The sequence below is a fragment of the Microcaecilia unicolor genome, chromosome 2, assembly GCF_901765095.1.
Source record: "Microcaecilia unicolor chromosome 2, aMicUni1.1, whole genome shotgun sequence".
Lineage (NCBI taxonomy): Eukaryota > Metazoa > Chordata > Amphibia > Gymnophiona > Siphonopidae > Microcaecilia > Microcaecilia unicolor.
In genome coordinates this window covers 261,172,986-261,192,991 of record NC_044032.1, presented here as the reverse complement: position 1 = coordinate 261,192,991, position 20,006 = coordinate 261,172,986, and the positions used below count along the sequence as shown (strand labels likewise).

At 46.7% G+C, this 20,006-nt stretch overlaps 1 protein-coding gene across 1 annotated transcript in view; it reads right to left on the bottom strand.

Moving 5' to 3' along the window:
* Window positions 1–3,316: 3,316 nt before the first annotated feature.
* LOC115462404 (deoxyribonuclease-1-like) overlaps window positions 3,317–20,006 on the bottom strand; it is a 35,462-nt gene continuing 18,772 nt past the window's right edge. Inside the window, exons 4-10 of the mRNA XM_030192418.1 lie at window positions 18,576–18,659; window positions 18,047–18,162; window positions 17,185–17,297; window positions 16,958–17,115; window positions 13,381–13,477; window positions 11,276–11,327; window positions 3,317–3,675 (exon numbers count right to left, since the gene is read on the bottom strand). Coding sequence (XP_030048278.1) covers window positions 3,467–3,675; window positions 11,276–11,327; window positions 13,381–13,477; window positions 16,958–17,115; window positions 17,185–17,297; window positions 18,047–18,162; window positions 18,576–18,659 — 829 coding nt within the window. The 3' untranslated portion in view covers window positions 3,317–3,466. The remainder of the gene's footprint in view (window positions 3,676–11,275; window positions 11,328–13,380; window positions 13,478–16,957; window positions 17,116–17,184; window positions 17,298–18,046; window positions 18,163–18,575; window positions 18,660–20,006) is intronic.

The following is a 20,006-nucleotide window of genomic DNA, read 5'->3' as shown; positions in this document are numbered from 1 at the left end:
GAGAGGTGGTTTAGTGATCCTCACGCAGCCACCTCTGGGCCAAGGGCTCACAAATGTCACACTCTCTCCCTCACCTTGGTTTTCCCCCATTCTTCTTCAGGCTTTCTACTCCTTCCATCAGCATCTTTGTCACCCCACCATTCCATCCAGTGTTTCCCTCTCTTTTCCCACCTTTCCATCTTGCCTCTTCCCGTTTTCTTTCCCCGCCCTTCCATACAGCTTTTCCCTTCTTTTCTCCACATCCTTCTATCCAGCATCTTCTCTTTCTGTACCCCTCCCATTCAGCGTCTTCACTCTCTCCCTTTCCATTCCTTCCTTCAGCATCTCCTCTCTCTCTCTCTCTCCTTTTCCAGCTAGTATCACCCTCTTTCTCCTCCCTTCCATCCAGTGCTCTCTCTTTCTCTCTCCTCTTCTGTACATAATTTCTCCTCCCCTGCCATTCAGCATCTTCTGCCTATCTTTATCTCTCCCTCTTCCACCCGGTATCTTTTCTCTTCCCTTTGGGATCTACCTATGGTATCTTCTGTTCCTCATGGCTGCGGCTGCTACTGCTTCCCCTGACCAGTAGGGTCCTCTGCGGGGGAGGGAGGGGGCATGTGTGTACAAGACCACCGGGGTCTTCTGTCCGGGGGAGGGGTTGAGGGATCCATTGGACCCCCAGCACTGGTGGCAGCCCGGGCTGAAAGTGACAGCCCAGGCTGCCTGACATGGAGTGGGAGAGGCAAAGAGCCTTAACCCTAATGCCAGCTTGGAGCTGGCGTAGGGTTAAGGTGCTATTCCACCCGTACGATCAGAGTGCACTGCCTGCACCAGACCTCTTCTGTTCATCTGCGCTGGGTAAATGCAGGTGCTAGTCCAGCGCTAGTGGCCTCTAGCGCCTGCATTTACTTTTGATCATCGGTTCCTAGGTGCTTATGCCTCATGCCTGCCTCCTACTTCTTTAGCAGCAGGGCCTGAGGAACCCTGCTTATGGCAGAAGCACTTAGCGTAGCTGGTTTAAAAAAGATTTGGACAAGCTGCTAGAGGAAATGCTCATAAACCTTATTAAAGTGGACTTGGGGATAAGCTATCTACTTCTTGAGATCCTGCCAGATACTTGTGACCTAGATTGGTCACTGTTGGAAACAGAATATTGGGCTTAATGGTTCTTCGGTCTGACCCAGTATGGAATTCTTATGTTCTTATACTGTGTTGCTGTTTTGGTCTGTCTGAGAATGTAAGATCCCCTTCAACTGCACATGTCTGAAACGCAATGTGTCCCACCTTGTAGTTTGCTGACTCAGTTTATTCCTTTTTCAACACTGCAACAAGTGAACAAGTATAAGGTAGAGGCTGCCGTAGACTTGGCCCAGCACTATTTTTAATTTTTTTTAAAGAAAATCAGCACTGGTGACTGAGTACATCAGAGGTCTCTCTTTGGATATGCTCGGGCTCTTTGGATACACAGGGAGGTACGGGTCTCTGTCCATTGAATTGCTGATATATTGGATGATCGTTGGGGATTTCTGGGTACACTGTGGATCACTGGGTAAATCAGAAGACTGTAGGAACACTGGAGTTTTCTGGACACTGTAGGTCTCTAAGAGTCCCAGGAAATAGTGAGTACATTTGTGCCTGTACTGCAAAACTTAATTCCAAGCCCTGGAGAAATGTGAATTCTTTGCAGGTTGTGACCCTTTGTATTGGAACAGTATAAGAGCTACCAAGTGAAGATGCAGCACCATGTACAGGCTGTGGTCCCGGAGGGAGAGTTTTCACTCTTCCCTCCCCAGCACCCTCTAATTTTAGTCAAAGACCCATCCAGCTAGCTGTGTCAGATCACCCTTAGCCTCTTTGAACACCTCTGCCTGGCTGTCTGCAGGGGCTCGTCAGTACCCCTTCCTCCCCCTCCAGACCCTCCTCCCAAGAATACCACAAAAGAAAGAAACACTAACTTCCACAAGAAATGATGGAAAAACTAAATTCCTTTTTTTTTCTTCTCTCTTCCTTTCCTCCCACTCTCCCTTTTCCTGTTTTCCTTACCCAGACGTGTTAAATAATAAAAAGAAAAACATTAAGCTTATTGTTTTGTGATACTGAGCTTACAGTGTCTGCAGTCTGGTTCAAATTAAGTCCCCTTCCTTTTTTGTAAATGTTTTTTTATGTATATATGTCATGGTTTTTTATTTTTTTCTAGATCCTGGTCATCCCCTGCCAGATAGTTCCAAACTTGAACTGCAGTATTTCGACACAGCCATTTCCTGCCCTTCCCCATGCAATGCTGCTGATCTGATATGGAGGAGACCCCTCATTCCATGCCTCAGGGGAGGGGAATGGGGAAGGACAGCTCCAGCAGTTGTCAGAAACAAAGCACCTTGTGCCAAGTTTTCTAGCCAAGACTTTATGTCCTTGAACAGACACATACCAGGGTGACAACTCGGATGCCTAGATAAGGGAGAGCTTGAGAAAAGTGGTCCCATACTTTTCATGAGTCTTCGGAGCCATGCCAGAGAGGTTTCAGTAATTTTGTGGGATATTTGGATACAATAAAATACAGATTCTTATATACCGCTATTAACCAACATACTGGTTCAAATACAATACAGAAACACTTGGTAGGCAAGACACTCTGGCAAAATGCAGAGGAGATTCTAGTGACCATAAGGGACCTGAAACTGGAGAGAAGATTCCTGCATAATATATGGGGCTGAAAATACTGGAGAAGAAATCAGCAAAAAGCAGCACACAACATCAAGGATGAACATCCTGTCCACACTAATCAAAATGTCAGAATCTGAATGCCCCCTAGTGTTTTATAATATAAATTGTTTGAGTAACTCAGCACAGATACCTACTGTATATATCTACCTATGTTTATGTTAAATTGTGTGTACAATTAAAATTAGATACATACTCGTAACAAAGTTATCTCCCTCCCCGACCCTTTTTCAGTGCCATCCAGAGCAATCTTCTCACCAGTTTAGGGCTTCCAAGTTAGAGAGATTTTAGGCAGTCCTGAATGTCTGACAGCCTCATCCTGGTGCATTTTGGGATATGTAGCACTGATTTCAATGGGTAAAATCAAGGACTGCAAATACCATACTGCTTGTAGGATGTCAAATTCAAAACATGGAGTGAACAAAGAATCTCCCTCCTGGAATAGGATAACATTGCAGTCCTGACAGGAAGAAGACAATGAAAGATATAGGGTTGCCACCTGGTTCCCTATCATAGGGGAACAGGTAAATCCTGTCTTGGTTGTACCCTAGACTTGTGGTCCATTTATACACTATGGTAAAATCAGAACTGCATAACCCTGTTCATTATGGCATGAAGTCAGGTGGTAGGCCTATCTCTGGTTCTGAAAAGCAGGCAGGGTAGGGGCCCACAGGCAACATAAAATGAATGGGTGCTTGGCGCATATGTTTTAATGATTCTGGAACATAAGCAGTGAGGATAGAAAGTGGTATTTCTGGTGGAGAGCAGCTTAGCAGTAGGATTTGTAGTCAAGGCAGCAGCTGGAGTATTTGTTGCAGGAGGCGTTGCAGTGACAGGGGAAGTCAGAGGAGTAGGCACCACAGCGCCCCTTGCAGGATGTCAAATTCACACCCGTACAGTCGCAGTCCACTGTGTTAGTGCTTCCACCATCTACACCGAGGGATGGGCTGGTCGTGAATACTTCCCCAGAATATTGAGCTGGGGATAGAAAGTGAAAAAGAGAGAACAAGTAAAAAAATTTTGAACTACATTTCTGCTCATGACTGAACACGACTCTTCAGCTCTGTCACTGACTCTGTATGTGACCTTGAAGGAGTCATTTTATCTCCCTGGGTCTCAGCTCTAATCAGTGACTCTGTCACTGATTCTCTGTGCATGACCAGAGGGAAGTCACTTTAGCTTCCTGTGCCTCAATACTATCTCCAGCTGAGTCACTGAGACTTGGTAATGTCTCTAAATGAGTAAATTTTACACATCCCATGAAAGGAATGAACCTCACTCCTATGCCAAAGTGGGTTGGAAACGATTTCAGTCTGTCAGATGTACAGTTAATGCTCATCTGAACACTTTTATTCTGCCAAAGACCTTCGCTTTGGAGTTTATGGGGTGTAATATATACAGGCAATATATAAGGGCGGTGCCTAGTACAACTGGGACAGTTTCTGTATCTTTCCACCACATTTTCTTGGTCTCAAATTGCTTGTTTTGGTACTCGAGGATCTTCTCTTTCTCCATATAAAGTACAGAATATCCACTTGGCACTGATACGTCTATTAGTAATGCTGTTCTTTATTTGTCACAAGATCTGTATTTTATTTTTCATCAAGCTTCTTATCAGTGAGAACGGAACTGTCCCAGATGATAACAACTCCTTCGTTCTCCACAAATTACCTGGGTTCTGATCCCAGTGTTTTTTCTGGCACTTCAGTGTAATGATGTTAACATAGTTTTCACTTTCCGCATTTAGACCTTCTGACATCAGAACATCACATCCAGAAATGACCATTTCCAGTTCAGCACTATTAATCTGTATTTGTCTGTTTTACTCCTTTATTCTATACTGGCTGGGAACCATCTTTTCTATTCTACTGACCTGTGCTCTAATGATCAATATCTTACCTTTAAATTCTCCCTAACTACTTCTGGGGCTAATGCAGGAAACTACCACAGGTGAAAGCACAGGGTTAATGAGGCACACATAGTTTTATGGCCACATGATGCAGAGAAGATTTTCACACAGAGATACGGTTGAACAAATCCACACACCAGGGGCGTAGCCAAACACCCAATTTTGGGTGGGTCTCGGCCCAAGATGGGTGGGCAGAAGAACTCTGCCTTGTCCCACAAGTGATTTGCTTTCTCCCTTTCTCACCTGCATGTCATAGGGTCTCTCAAACACCCCCCTTCCCCTGCATACCTTTTAAATAGCAGCTTTTCACCGGCAGCGAGCAGCAACTAATACACACTGCTCATGTTGGCCCCACAGTCTTCCCTCTGATGCAACTTCCTTTTTCCGCATAGGCTCCAGGAATACATCAGAGGGAAGGCTGTGGGGCTGGTGCGAACAGTATGTATCAGTCGCTGCTCAATGCAGATGAAGATCTGTTATTTACAAGGTATGCAGGAGGGATAGTTGTTGGGAATTTTCGGCTGGTGGGGCTTGGGGATCCCTGCCAGCCACATCATAGATGTGCTGCTGCTTGGGTGGGCTTGGGCCCACCCAAGCCCACCCTTGGCTACGCCACTGCCACACACACAGCATATTAAGACAAATGATAATGAGGATATTAGCTATTCTGTCCCAATATAGAGAAGAACACAGAAGACTTTAAGGGAAGCACAACACTGGAACTTGGATACCAGGTCTGAGGAGACATAGAAGGGTTGGTTCATTCATCTGCAGTAGGGTTTGAGAGGATTTAATGCTATTTTTTTTTTTTCTTTGGATGGGATTTGATATGCTGTCTTTCTGTGGTACAATCAAAGTGGTTTACATATTGTATACAGGAACTTTTCCTGTCCCTAGTGGGGATAGAGCTACAACTTATAGGATAGAATGGGAGGTGACAGTACTGCACACTGGTCAAAAAACAGAAAAAAATTATATTTGTGCATGAACTGGAATGTTATTCTGTGCATAAACTTTTGCAAGACTGATATTTATCCCTAAAAATATATTCCAGCACGTGTACAGACGTGCAGTGACACTTTCGTTTTGCTTGGACATGTGCTCAGTGCTAACTGCCCTTGATGCAGAACCTTGTGTACATGTATCCCGCAGGCTTTCCCTAATTAGCATACAAATTCTGTGTGCTTCAAATTTGCATGATTAGCTCACTCACTGAATTGGCACTGAATATGTTTTCGGTAAGTTCACAGTAGAAGTCATGTGCTCCGCCATTGGTGCATGGCTCTATCACACTGCTTTCTACAACAGCCAACCTGTGTCAGATTTTTATCTTTTGTTGTGAGGTTCCACCACCAGTCTCTAGGGGACTCAGTGAACTTCTGATCTCCTTCCAGTTTGAATCAATGTGTGTCACCAGGAAGGCTGGTCATGTCTGTTCACACTATGGCTGCTGTTTCCTGCCAGAAGCCATCTTGTTTCTGTCTGGACTCCTATATAAACCCAGTCACTGTTTACTTTCCTTGCCAGAGGTTACTCTGCATTACTTATGTTGTCTTGTGCTTTGGCTACCTGCTTCTTGCTGGATTGTACTTGTCTCATTAGATGGTTCTTGATCCTCGACCTTACTCCTACCTTGCTCTTTATTGGTGAATGCCTTGCCCTTGTGTCTCCTCTACTTTCTGGTTCTGGTTCTGTCTTCAGATTATGTGTTTGGGCAGCTCAGTCTACTCTTTTGCACTTCAGGGGTGGGAGGACACTAGCCTGCTTATTTTCGAAAGAGAAGGCCGGCCATCTTCCGACACAAATCGGGAGATGGCCGGCCATCTCTCAAGTCCGGCGAAATCAGCAGATACAATGGGCAGGAGTGAGTGGGCATCACTCCTGCCCTATGGACCCCACTGGACAACCATGCTTCTATGAGGTAGACCCTGGAGGGGGTAGCTATGGGAGTGGGAGGGGATGAGGGTGGGCGGCAAGAGCTCAGTCTACTCTTTTGCACTTCAGGGGTGGGAGGACACTAGCCTGCTTATTTTCGAAAGAGAAGGCCGGCCATCTTCCGACACAAATCGGGAGATGGCCGGCCATCTCTCAAGTCCGGCGAAATCGGCATAATCGAAAGCCAATTTTGGCCGGCCTCAACTGCAGTCCGTCGCGGAGCCGGCCAAACTTTAAGGGGGTGTGTCGGAGGATACTAAAGGCGGAATGGGGGCGTTGTTAACACATGACCACCCTCAACCGATAATGGAAAAAAGAAGGCCGGCCCTGACGAGCATTTGGCCGACTTTACTTGGTCCATTTATTTTCAGGACCAAGCTTCAAAAAAGTGTCCAAACTGACCAGATGACCACCAGAGGGAATTGGGGATGACCTCCCTGTACTGCCCCAGTGGTCACCAACCCCCTCCCACCCTTAAAAAAAAATTTTTAACATTTTTTGCCAGCCTCAAATGTCATACCCAGCTCCATGACAGCACCCAGGTCCATCCCCCCCCCTACCTGTTACACTTGTGGTGCTAAGTGTTGAGCCCTCCAAACCCCCACCCCCAAAACCCACTGTACCCACATGTAGGTGCCCTCCTTCACTCCCAAGGGCTATGGTAGTGATGTACAGTTGTGGGGAGTGGGTTTTGGGGGGATTTGGGGGGCTCAGCACCCATGTTAAAGGAGGTATGCACCTGGGAACAATTTTTGGTCCACTGCAGTGCCCCCTAGGGTGCCCAGTTGGTGTCCTGGCATGTCAGGGGGACCAGTGCACTACAAATGCTGGCCCCTCCCTCAACCAAATGCCTTGGATTTGGCCGGGTTTGTTTGGCTGTTCCAGCCTTATTTCTGCATTTCCTCTTTTCCTTTTCACTTTAGCTTTAATTTAGGTGCTCCTTTCCAATCTCCTCTTTCTATTTCTCTTTCCTCATTAGCCCTCAATGTTTTAAGATATTTTGATTTGTCCAATAAGGCATCTTAAATTTGCAGCAGTTGTTTCTTGCAACTTTTCCTTTGATAATATTCCTCTTCCTTTCAGTTTTTGATGGGCTCTTTATATATTCTCTTCATTTAAATATACAGGTCGATATTCAGCCACCAGGGTCAGCATTTTTTTTTTTAAACACCAACTGCATCAGTGAAAAAAAAAAATCCCAGTACTCAGTGCCTTGATCTGTATAGTGGCTGGTACTGAATATCTGGATAGAGCCGTCAGTGCTGAAACTTATCCACATATGGGCAATCATTCTTAGATAGCTTAGGACAGCTTTGTTTCCTCCTAGTGCAGAGGCAGTCTGTAATGATATTCAGAGGCACCATGGGGCAGTGGTGTAGCCACAGAAGGCCTTGGGGGCCTGGCCGCCCTCCAACATTTATTTATTACATTTGTACCCCAAGCTTTCCCACACGTGGCAGGCTCAATGTGGCTTACATAGCAACAATATAAATAATTACAAAGTCATAAAAAGAATATAACAGTTTGTGGTAAACGCAAAACTAATGGGGTTAACGGAAAGTAAGTTAAACATAGGAGGAATTGGGTTCAGAAGGAAATGAGCGTTGGGAGGTAGGCATAAAAAGATGCTGATTGCCACTTTAGCTGATGGAGGTCCCCAAACCCCACCAGCAGAATCCCTCCTCCATCTGCAGCATGGCAGTTGGCGGTGCTTTTCCTGGGCCACCGCCACACCCCCCCCCCCCCCCCCTCCGCACATGCTTAGTTTTTATGAAACTAAGCACGTGTTAGGGAGGCCCGCACATGTGCAAAAACAGAGTATGGGGAGGAGAGCGGGCCTCCATCATGCATGTTCAGTTTGGTACGGCAGTGGCTGGCATGGCAGTGGCCCGTGAAAAGCGCTGACAACTGCCACACTTCGGATGGAGGAGGGCTTCTGCTGGTGGGGCTTGGAGACCCCCGCCAGCTCAGGTATGTGGGGTAGCAGCAGAGGAAGGATATTGTGCCCCACCTCTCCCACAATCTGTGGTCTAGCTACGTGTCTGCCATGGGAACAATTCTATAACTTAAGCACTAATATTTGCACGCCCAGTGGAGGAGTGGCCTAGTGGTTAGTGCACCAATCTTGCAATCCAGAGGTGGTTCAAATCCCACTGCTGCTCCTTGTGATCTTGAGAAAGTCACTTAACCCTCCATTGCCTCAGGTACAAAATTAGATTGTGAGCCCTCCTGGGACAGAGAAATATCCAGAGTACCTGAATGTAACTCACCTTGAGCTACTACTGAAAAAGGTGTGAGCAAAATCTAAATAAATAAATGTTTAGCATATCGGGATTTTCATGTCTATGTGGGGCAGATTTGCACACAAATGCCAAAATTCCACCCAAGCGCTATTCTAAAAATACCCACTTAACTTAGCATGTATTTCCAAGGAGGACATATATGGGCTGGGCTCACACTTGTGTGTAAGATACTATATCATTTACATTTACATCTCCAGCACGTTTGACATATATGTGTGTATATACCAGTCAGGCTTACATTCTATAAGGGGGCATTTATCTGGATAACTGAGTTTGACCCAATAGGCCTTGTAGCATTAAAATAGCAATACACGATCCTCTTTCTATCTTCGAGTCTCCACTTAACTGTATCTAATCCTTTTCAGTTTTCTACTATCTTCTGTGGTCTAGGTCTGGCTCCAGTAGAAGATTCATGCTTCAGTAATAGTGGCCACTTGCTAAGGTCTCATCTATGTGCTAGGGGCATAGCCAGGATTCAATTTTGGGGGGTGCAATGCATGTTATCTCTACTCCCCCTCCCCACCGCATTAATACATTTGCCCTTATATCCCTGCCAGCTAATGAGATCCACTGCCTGGAACTGCCTCAGTGCTGTCTCAGCAGAGAGGAAGTCGGCGGCCTCCTTTCCAGCTGCTGACATGTGAGGAGTACCGGCTGCTGCTAGAAAGAAGACCACAGACTTCTTGCTGCTAAGGCAGCACTGGGTTAATTCTGGGCTGCAGATCCAATCGGCTGACGGGGATTGTGCACCCCCACCAGCCATTCAACAGGTATTTTGGGTTGTGGAAGGGGCCTGAACCCAAATGGGGGGGCAGGCCAGTAGGAGGGGGAGGGGGGTCAGGCCAGTAGGAGGAGATGGAGGGGTAGAGGAATGTATGCTGGAGGCAGGCCACTGCTATGTGCTATACAACAAGGTCACTGCAACCCAAGAGTGTCATCCTTTTATTGATATTGTTAATATAATACTAATCGAGTAAACTTTCCGAACTGAGCATACAATTTTATCAATTACATCTAATGCCAGTCAAAAAAAAACTCCACAATTCATTAACTATACTTTAGTATTCTTTTTTTACTGAAATTTTTACACAAAATTTCAGTAAAAAAAGAATTCTATAGTTAATGAATTGTGGGGGGTTTTGACTGGCATTAGATGTAATTGATTTATTGATATTGTGAGATTTTTTTTTTCTGTCTTGGGTTGTAGCGATTTCTGTTTCTTTGAGTGAGATTTTTTTTTCCATCCAGGGGTGTGTATGTGGGATACAAATGTAACAAATAAAATTAAATAAATAAATAAATAATACAACAAGGTCACCCATAAAGGTTCTCAGCAAGACTTGGCAAGAGTAACTTACACTTTGCCCATAGGAGCCAGTTCTGTGGGTACCAGTGGGTGCTGAGTAAGCTCCTTCACTGTGTCCAGGGTAGGGTAACTTGTATTGTGTTTGGCACCCCCTAACCATTTGGAAATGTTGGCACATATGCTCCTGCCCCCCCCCCCCACAAAAAAAAAATGCTCATTAATTTACAAGCATTACCACTGAATTTTAAGGTGTGGACTCTGCAGACTCTCTGGGAACGAGCTCAGGGGAGTCTCTCTGCTCCCTGTGTGTGCCTCATTTCTTTTTTTTTTTTTAATTTATAATATTTCCAATGCTTTTATTGATAACAAAATATAAGAAAACTCATCCTACACAGTTGCTTTACAATGAATAAAGTGTCCTCCCCCGCCTCCTACCTATAGTCTTCCCCTTCCCTCTCTATATATGGGTACAGAAATATTATTTATTCAATATACAGACCACTTTGTTTTAACCCTTCCCAGCAACGCTGCCCCATGAATCCTACACAACACACAAAAACCCTTTACTAAAAGACATCTTTAATAATAAAACACTCCTACCCCCCCCCCCCCCATCCATCCAACCAAAGCCATTTTTGAAAAAAAATATTATCATGGAAACAGCTGAGAGGGTTTGTGTTCTGATACCCCCACCCCCACCCCCACCCCCACCTGAGAAAACCAACATTTCCATTCCCTCCCCCCCCCCCAAAAAAAAGCCCCATATTCCTGCCCTAACCCCAAACTCATACCTCTGCTCCTACCCAACCCCCCCCCCCCCTTCCCACCATGTGTGCCTCACTAGCCTTCAGTTCATTCCTATGTTAGGCAGTCTGGCAGCTTCTGAAGTATGGTCAGTTGTGTGGTGGAGGAAAGAGTATAGAAGCATTCTCACAGTGACACCTAGTAATTAGTATAAAGACAGTAGTTGGAAAGCTATGTAACAAGCTGCATCCCTTTTTTTTTCTCTGCCACAAGGGGGGGCTCCATCTCCTATGTGATGGAAAAAAAGAAAAAGCCTGTGCTGGATACCACAGCATACAGAAATACTGAAACACAGAACAGGAGAAGCAAATGGAAACTTACGGTCTAGGTGCAACTCCAGCTCCACAGGGTAATGGTCAGAGACAGCTTTGGTCTGAAAGACAGAAATGATTAATTAGTTCTCTCCAATGCAGTCTTCTCCATCCACCCCTCAGGGAGACTAGTATGTCCAGGGCTGTATCTCTTTTCTGCCCTGCTGGATCACAGGTCACATCAGTAACACTTTCATTTTTTATAATTTTACTGGACATTCAGGTACAGTCATAGGAGCCAACTTTTCAAAATTATTGGGGGTGCTAAGCCCAATGGAAATAACCCCTCCATGGACACATACAAAGAATTTTCTCAATATTGGGGGTGCTCAAGCACCCATAGCACCCACAGAGTCGGCTCCAATGGGTACAGTATATCCCTGCCCCTGAGAGGGTACTCTCCGAGGCATCCGTGCCTCCATTTAGGCCGTTCAGTGGGACCCCATTCTATACGGATACCTCCATTTAGGCCGTTCAGTGGGACCCCATTCTATTAGGCATGTAGGTTCCTTTAAATGACACTGACTGACAGTCTCTCACCATTGTGACATCACAATCACCTCCTCTGAACCATTAGTCCCTGGCATGAATCTCTGCTTCTAAGAAAGTAGATTCCCTTAAACAATACCAGCAAGTCCCGGTATTAGCGCCCCTAACATCCAGGCATCCATACTTTCACCAGCTATGGAGCTGGCCTATGAGTGGGCACCTAAATATGGCAGGGATGCATGTAACTTACAGTATATAAGTTATGCATGTGGGAGTCCTATGTCTCATCCATGCTCCACCCTGCTTGCAAATACATGCTATGCAAATTGAGTGGGTATTTGCAGAACAGCAGAAGATTGGCATTTATGTGCATATGTGTGCAAATACGTGCTTATACATCGTTATTCTAATCATTTACATGTGTAATGTGTGTGCCTAGTTTATTTAATTGCCCTTTAAGTGGACACCTGAGGCAATGGGGGAAAAATGACTTGCCCAAGGTCACATCAGTAGCAGAAATGGAATCTGAGCCCTGATTTCCCTGGTTCTCAGCCAATTGTTCTAACCACTAGGCCACTTTATTCTCTTGTCGTGCAGTAAACCTGTAGATATGGGGGAAGGAGAAAATGATAAAGGAGCGACAGGAACCCCTTCCCTTACTTTCCCAGTGTCCCCAATTTTTGGTGCTGTTGGAAGACTATGATTTCTGTAGGGCAACAATCTGCTTGATTGACAGTCTCTCACCATTGTGACATCACAATCACCTCCTCTGAACCATTAGTCACTGACATGAATCTCTGGTTCTTAAAAAGGCCTGGCTACCAAGAGAAGAGAATGCGAAAGGTGGGAGTATAAGCCAGGCTATCCAAAGACTGAAACCAGGGTAAACTTAAAATATATGATGTTTAATAGTTTAAAACAAATAATAATAAAACAATTGATCCGTCTGCCGTTATCGTTGGTGCAGTACGCAGCGGCAGACGGATCAATTACGTAACGGTCTTTTTCAAGACCTCCTTCTTTTGTAGATCCTGTCCGCAGATTTTTCGATTGGTTTTTCTTGAGTTTTGAGATTTTGTGATTATACCCATTGATGATCTTTAGTCATTGTTTACCCCAGTGACCAGACTCCTGATGTAGGCCATCCGGCCGAAACATAACGTTATGTCAAGTCATTTTCTATGTACAATTGTTTTATTATTATTTGTTTTAAACTATTAAACATCATATATTTTAAGTTTACCCTGGTTTCAGTCTTTGGATAGCCTGGCTTATACTCCCACCTTTCGCATTCTCATTTTACGCCCCGTGGGATCTACTGAGTTCTCCACGTAAGTGGATTCTCTCTACCAAGAGAAGAGGACATTGGGACCACTGAGGATGGTCATCTTGCTCATTCATTCAGAAGGTCTCTTCTACAAAGAGCTTACAGGAAAAATATGAACTAAAGGACCAACTAAGTGACCAATATATTGAATCTGAAATTTCCTCCATGCTTCACTCATTGCTGGATAGTCTCTCATAACAAGGCACCTATCCCCTCTCTACCTTGAGAAGGGTTAGAGAAGGAAGGGGGAAATCTGCCTCACAGCTGTTCTGGCCTATGTGGCTGCTCCAGTATCTCACCATATCATAGGAGAGGCCGAAGGCGTCCTGGAAGTTAAATGCCATGGCAGTGTTTGGTAGAACTGCAGTCAATAGGCCTGTTCCGCTGGCCACAAACCTAAGGAAGGGAGAAAGGGAGAAGGTGAATGCAAGGTTTCTGTAGGAAAAGGAAAGAGGGGTCCAGGAGCAGGGACACAGCAGAGGGAGAGGAGGAAACAAACAGAGTGGGGAGAAGGGAGAAGGCATGAGTATAGTTTGGGGGAGGTGAGGGGGCAATCCTCCTCCCCCCCAAAAAATGCTATGGGCATAGGGGTGGGAACAAAGACCTTTCTCCTGCCCATATAGTCCAGGCATCTTCCCCTCTTCTATGCTCCCCTCAAACATCAGTCCCTGTCACAGCTCCTCCAATGTAGCAGTGGCATCATCAGCAACAAAAAGACTGGTTAAGGGGTCATGGAGACTTGGGTGTTAAGGCTCTGCTGGTAGTTGCTGGTCCCAATTCCAAGGCAGCAGGATGGGTGTGTCACAGGGACGGGGGCCTTGCAGAGCGCCTGAACACCAAGGTTCTATGCCTCTTAACTGGTCCTTTTGTTGCTATCACAGCTGCATGAAGGAGACACAACAGGGTGCAAGTTTTGAGAGGAGCAAGAAAAAGGGGAAGATACCTGGAGCACAGATGAGGAAGGGAAGAGAGGGGGGAAATAGTGGACTATGAGGGGGGGGGGAATGGGAGAGAGGGGGAGATGCTGAACCACAGGGAAAGTGGAAGGGGAGATGGTAAACCAGAAAGGGGAGGTAATAGGAGAGAAAGAGACAAGGAGGTTAATGCTGGCAGATGGTTGAGATGGAGGCATCATGTTATAGGATGGGTCTGATGCTGGGGCTGGAAGAAGGTGGCTTGGAGCTGACTCTGGGAGATGTTGGGGGTAGAGAAGAGGCATATGTCTCCCCTCCCCCAAACAAAGCAGGAAAGCCAGCCTATGGGAGATGGAATGAATGGTCTGTGCAGGAAAGAGTAGACATAGCAGAGAGAAAGGAGGAAAAGTAGAGCAGGGAGAAAGGAGAACAGCAAGAAAAAGGGAAGAAGGCAGAGAGGAGCTGGAAACAAGAAAAAAAGCTAAGAGGAAAAGGAACAACACCAAAACCTTTGGAAAACTGTTGGGGGTAAGGGGTAGCTAATGCTGACTTAGTCAAGGAATTAAAAACCTACATAAATATTTCTTCCCCTACTTCGGTGCTCTTGTCTCATTTGTTCCCTCATCACTACTGTAAAACTTCTCGCTTGTCTTTCTTACCCTCGCTCAATATCTTTCCCATTCCCAGTCACCACCTCAGTGTCAGGGCCAGGGTTAGTGGTAGTAGTGGTGGCAGTGGCAGGGAGAGTACCCTTCTCCACCACCGCCAACTCCGCCCATTCTGCCTCACCTCAACCTATGCGTGGAATCAACTTCCTGAGCCCCTATGCCAAGCCCCCTCCCTACCCATCTTCAAATCCTTGCTCAATGCCCACCTCTTCAATGTTGCCTTCGGCACCTAACCTTTATACCTTTCAGGAAATCTAGACTGCCCCAATTTGACTGCCCCTACTTGACTGACTGTACATTTGTCCATTAGATTGTAAGCTCTTTGAGCAGGGACTGTCCTTCTATGTTAAATTGTACAGCGCTGCGTAAACCTAGTAGCGCTTTAGAAATGTTAAATAGTAGTAGTAGTAGTGACACAGCAATTGTGCACCCACAGGGCTGCTATGTGGAAGGCAGGGCCATTGAGCAGGGCAGCTGCTGGACAAAATGACACCCTGGGCAAGGGCAGAGGGAAGCATCCCCCTTTCCTTTCAGGCTCACATGCTCGCTGATTTCTAGACTGACACAAAAGAGTTCTGGTCTTCCCTCTGGCTTGGCGCCCATAGCAGTTACCTTCCTTGCCAACCCCTTGTGATAGCCCTCTCTGTACTGATTGTATCAGGCAAGCCGATCTCATCCTTAAATTACTGCAAAGTGAAATCTGAGGAAAAACACGTGATATAATTAAATCCATGTTTTTCATCCGTCAGCTGTAATATAAATATAAACAACCTGCAGACAGATAGCTTTGGGCAAGAGATAGGGACGTAGTGTCCTTCTCAGCACCCCCCCCCCCCCCCCTCCATAAAGTTTCCTAAATCCATGTTTACCTAATACTTTCTGCTGCTGTTAGACACAGATCAACTTGGGACTGGCCCCATGGGTCAGGAGCATACCCAGATCTCAATTTCTGGGTAGGCTTGGAGGTGGACTAGATGGGCATGGCCCACAAATGTCTTCTCTACCTGCTACCCCCCTCCCTCCACCCCCGAAGCAGTAAAAATTAATATCTTGGCTGGCAGAGATCCCCAAACTGCATCAGCTAAAGAGTCCTCTCCAGAGCCTCCCCGAACTGTCTTAACCCCTGGTGGCACACTTCCAACCGACAACGCTAAGAGCCCCCTGCATTGCTGCTGGGTGGGCCTGAACTGAAACTGGGTGGGCCATTGTCATCTGGGCCCACTTATGGCTACGTCACTGATAGGCAGAGGAGTGCATCTTTTTTTCTTTCTTTACAAGAGTAGGGGGCATGGGCCCTTATACCAGCAATGGTGAGAGAGGAAAGAAAGGGTAAAGTGTAGTTGAGAGACAGAGAGAGAAATGAAAAGAACAGATGGGCCGAGAAGAGCAGATATGTGACCCTCTCTGGGAAAACATGACACTAGTGACTAGTCATATTTCCCAGAGATGGTCACATATATAGGGAGAGGAAGAGGAAGTCAAGGACATTATATAGATGAAGACAAGTGAACCAGGGAGAGGAATTCATAGATTACTCAGCGAAATGTCAACTGTAAGGTAGATCTGTGGTTCTCAACCCTGTCCTGGAGGCATCCCTAATCATCTGGGTTTTCAAGGTATTTATAATGAATATACTTGAGAAAGATTTGCACAGGTTAGAGACCCAGTATATACAAATCTATCTCATGCATATTCATTGCGGCTTTCCTGAAAACCTGACTGGTTAAATGTACCTCTAGAGCAGGGTGGAGCAGTGGCGTAGCAAGAAGGGGGCGGGAGGGGCGGTCCGCCCCGGGTGTCAGCTCAGGGGGGTGCTCCCTGCCAGCTGCCCCCCCTCGGTGAATCGACACCCCCCCCCCCCCCCCGACCAGCACCCTACCTTTAAAAAGAATATCGGGAGGCGAGGTGCAGCGTCTCGCGCCTGCCCTGCACATAAAAGAAATGTGGACCGTCAGGTCTTCCCTCGCTCTATCTTCCCGCCCTCCGCTGACGCAACTTCCTATTTCCGCAAGGGCAGGACAGACAGAGCGAGAGAAGGCCCGACGGTCCACATTTCTTTTACGTGCAGGGCAGGCGCGAGGCGCTGCGCCTCGCCTCTCAATATTCTTTTTAAAGGTAGGGTGCGGGAGCTGGTCGGGAGGGGGAGGGGGGTGTCATCGTGCTGCACCCGGGGGGGGGGGTGCAACGGCGAACCACCCCGCCCCGGGTGGCAGCCCCCCTTGCTACGCCACTGGGGTGGAGAGCTGCTGATGTACTTGACTGTTCGTAATAATATGATTAATAATCCCTCTTACCTGTCATAGGCACAGTGAGTGTTTATACTCACTGTGGTATCTACCTCATCTCCAATCAGCCACTGGAGGCTCCCTGACTGCCGCAGGCGGATCCGAGTCCAGTCCTTGCTGGTGACATAGCTGCAGTCTGCATTGAAGTCTCCAAGGATCAAGATATCCTGCCAGAAGAGAGTCCATTAGGGATCCATCTCACCCCATCCATTCCCCCTCACCTTCACCTCTGTTACCTCCATGAGTAGCCGCTGCTGTGCATCCTCCCAAGCATCAAAGAGAGCATCCACCTCGCTGACTGCATAATCTGGACTGGTGTGAATGGAGATCAGCACAAAGCTCTTCACATCTGGGGAGGTAACGAACAGACAGGTAGCTTCAGGAGCAGCAGAAGAGAGACATGCACTGTTTCAATCCCCCCCCCCCCCCCCCCCTCCCTCATAAGCCCTCAGTCTCTTCTGCAGTGCCTGTGGTCAACTAGGCAGGGTTCCCTAATGCTTCAGTTGTCTATGAAGCTACCCCTGGGGTTCTCACTAAGGACCAGGCGCTGTTGTGAAGAAAGGCCTTATTTTCACAGATGGGAATGCATGACTATTGAGGACTGGGTGCCTTACTGGGAAAAGACTTTCAGGTCAATATTCAAAGCAATTTAACTGGCCAGAAATGGCTCCTGGTTGGTTAATTTGCTTGTTTAGGGATAACTCGTCATTTTCAATGGCACTTAACTGGTTAGTACTGCTAAAAAATGTCCAGTTAGTGCCTCTCTCAAAACTGGCTATTATGGGGGCATTCCGGGGACAGATTCAGCACTTGGCTGGTTGATGCTAAAGTGCTGAATATCACTCTTAACCGGCTCTGCAAACCCAGAAATTCAATGCTGAAGCCTGGACATTGCCCAGCACTGAATTTCTAGGCATAATGCCAGAGGAGGTCAGCAAAACGCTGAAAGTCACCGGCTGAATATGGACCCCTTTATCTATAAGGGAGGGAGCACACTGTTTGTGTGATAGAATGCTATAGTGAGAGAAGGCTGGGAGAGCACCTTTGTGTAAATAAGGGCCGGGTGCTGTTGCTGGGTAACCTCTGGCAGAGATGCACCTGTGGTGAGGGACTGGAACTCTGCCACAAAGGGTTCGCGGATGAAAGAGTCAGCGCCACATTTCTCACAGCCATCGTCATAGTGGTACCACCTCGTGGGTTTCACAATGTCCTCTCTGCATTTGTAGAGGCAAAAATGGACACAGAGGGGTTGGATGGTGTAGAAAACAGGTCAGAATTAGTCTCTTAAACAGTATTACATCCCATTTCTAAGCCTTTGTTAGAGATAGCCTCTTGTCTGTAGAACCTCTAAGGCCCAGCCCCTCACCTTAAGCCACAGATGAAAAAAGGAAAGCATTTTCTAGCTGGGATTAGGACCCACATGCTTCTGTCTGTAGACATAGACAAGGCAAGCTGCAGACCAAGTAGCAGAAAGCTTCTTCTTGCATTCTGGAGTGGCATTCTTGCCTCTTCCCACTCTTACAAAAGGACACGACTCTACTGCTGAGACCCTAAATCAGAGCATTGCTGGGAGTAGAATGGCAATCCCTGGACTATCCCTTTCTTTATCTTTTTGTCAGTCACTGACCTGTAGATGTAGACATATTTCTCACGGTAGGAGCTGCGACCCAGGTGGTCAGAGATGAGGAGATTGTAGTGTGATCCAGTGGCACTGGAAATCAGATAGAGTGTACTGATTAATTGCAAGGCATTAGGTGGCAAGGATGATCTAGTAGGCTCTCTCTCAGCACCCCTCTCAAGCCTCTCACATGCTAAACTGCAGCAATAAGAAGTTTAATGACTGTGGGGTAAGCTAGATAGTTTTCCACATGCTCATCACCAACAGGCTTTCACACTTTCTTTCTTCCCTTCCTATCCTGACTGTGGGTCTATATGTTGTCCTCCTCATCTAACTGGGCTATATTGTGACAAGGCTACTGCCAGGGTGGCTAGGATGAAGCATTTAGACCCTGAAATACAAGTACCAGAAGCCATTGCAAGGAGGGAGGCACAGAGTAGTCTGGAGACAGGGGAATGGATTCCCAGCTCCAGCAGAGGGAGCCAGGGGGATAGCCAGGCTGAGCCTATAATTTTGTCACCCACTAGGGGGAGGCGGAGGGAAGAAGCTCAGTTCCCCTGGATATGCAATCAATACACCATGCGGCCCTGCTGGAATAAAGAGGGGCCCATGGAGAGGGAAGAAGATGATTGGATGGATTATATGGAAGGAGAGGAATCCCAGGAGGGGGGAGAAGCCTCTATGGAGTGGGAGAGTTCCAAGGCAGGGTTGGCCAGTTCCTGAGGGTTTGGAAGGGTGTTGGAGGTGAGAGAAACCTGCTTTATTGAAAGCCTGATTTCTTTGGAAACCTGCTTTATTGCAAACCTGATGTATTTGGAAACCTGCTTTATTGAAAGCCTGATGTCTTTGGAAACCTGCTCTATTGAAAGCCTGATGTCTTTGGAAACCTGCTTTATTTACCTGCTTTATTGAACCCTGATGTATTTGGAAACCTGCTTTATTGAAAGCTTGATGTATTTGGAACCCTGCTTCATTTACTTGCTTTATTGGAAGCCTGCTCTATTCCCCTGCTTTATTGGAAGCCTGCTTTAGTTACCTGCTTTACTGGAAACCTATGTGGTTGGAACCTGTTTGTTTTGGGGATAACCTATGTACTGAAGTTGTTGACAGCTGTTATTGGCTTGATAATAAAAATCGTTTAACTTAGCCACTGTCTGCAGTTGTGGTGAGATCTGGAAAATGGCTGGTGGACGGCTCCACCTGGCTGGGACCCTTTTCACAATGGCACTATCCCAGATGGGACCTGAAGCGTAATCCACGGAGACGAGTTGTGGGACAGAGGACCTTGGTTCCCTTTATTAAGGCGCAGACCAGCAGGCACCTCAGGTAAGCTATATCTAGGGAGGCCAAGGCTGGATAAGGAGCCAGTTAAGGGAGGGAGAACTAAAGGGTAGAGAACCCAGGCAGATTCTTAAAGGGGACCTGCTGGGGGGAAAAAAA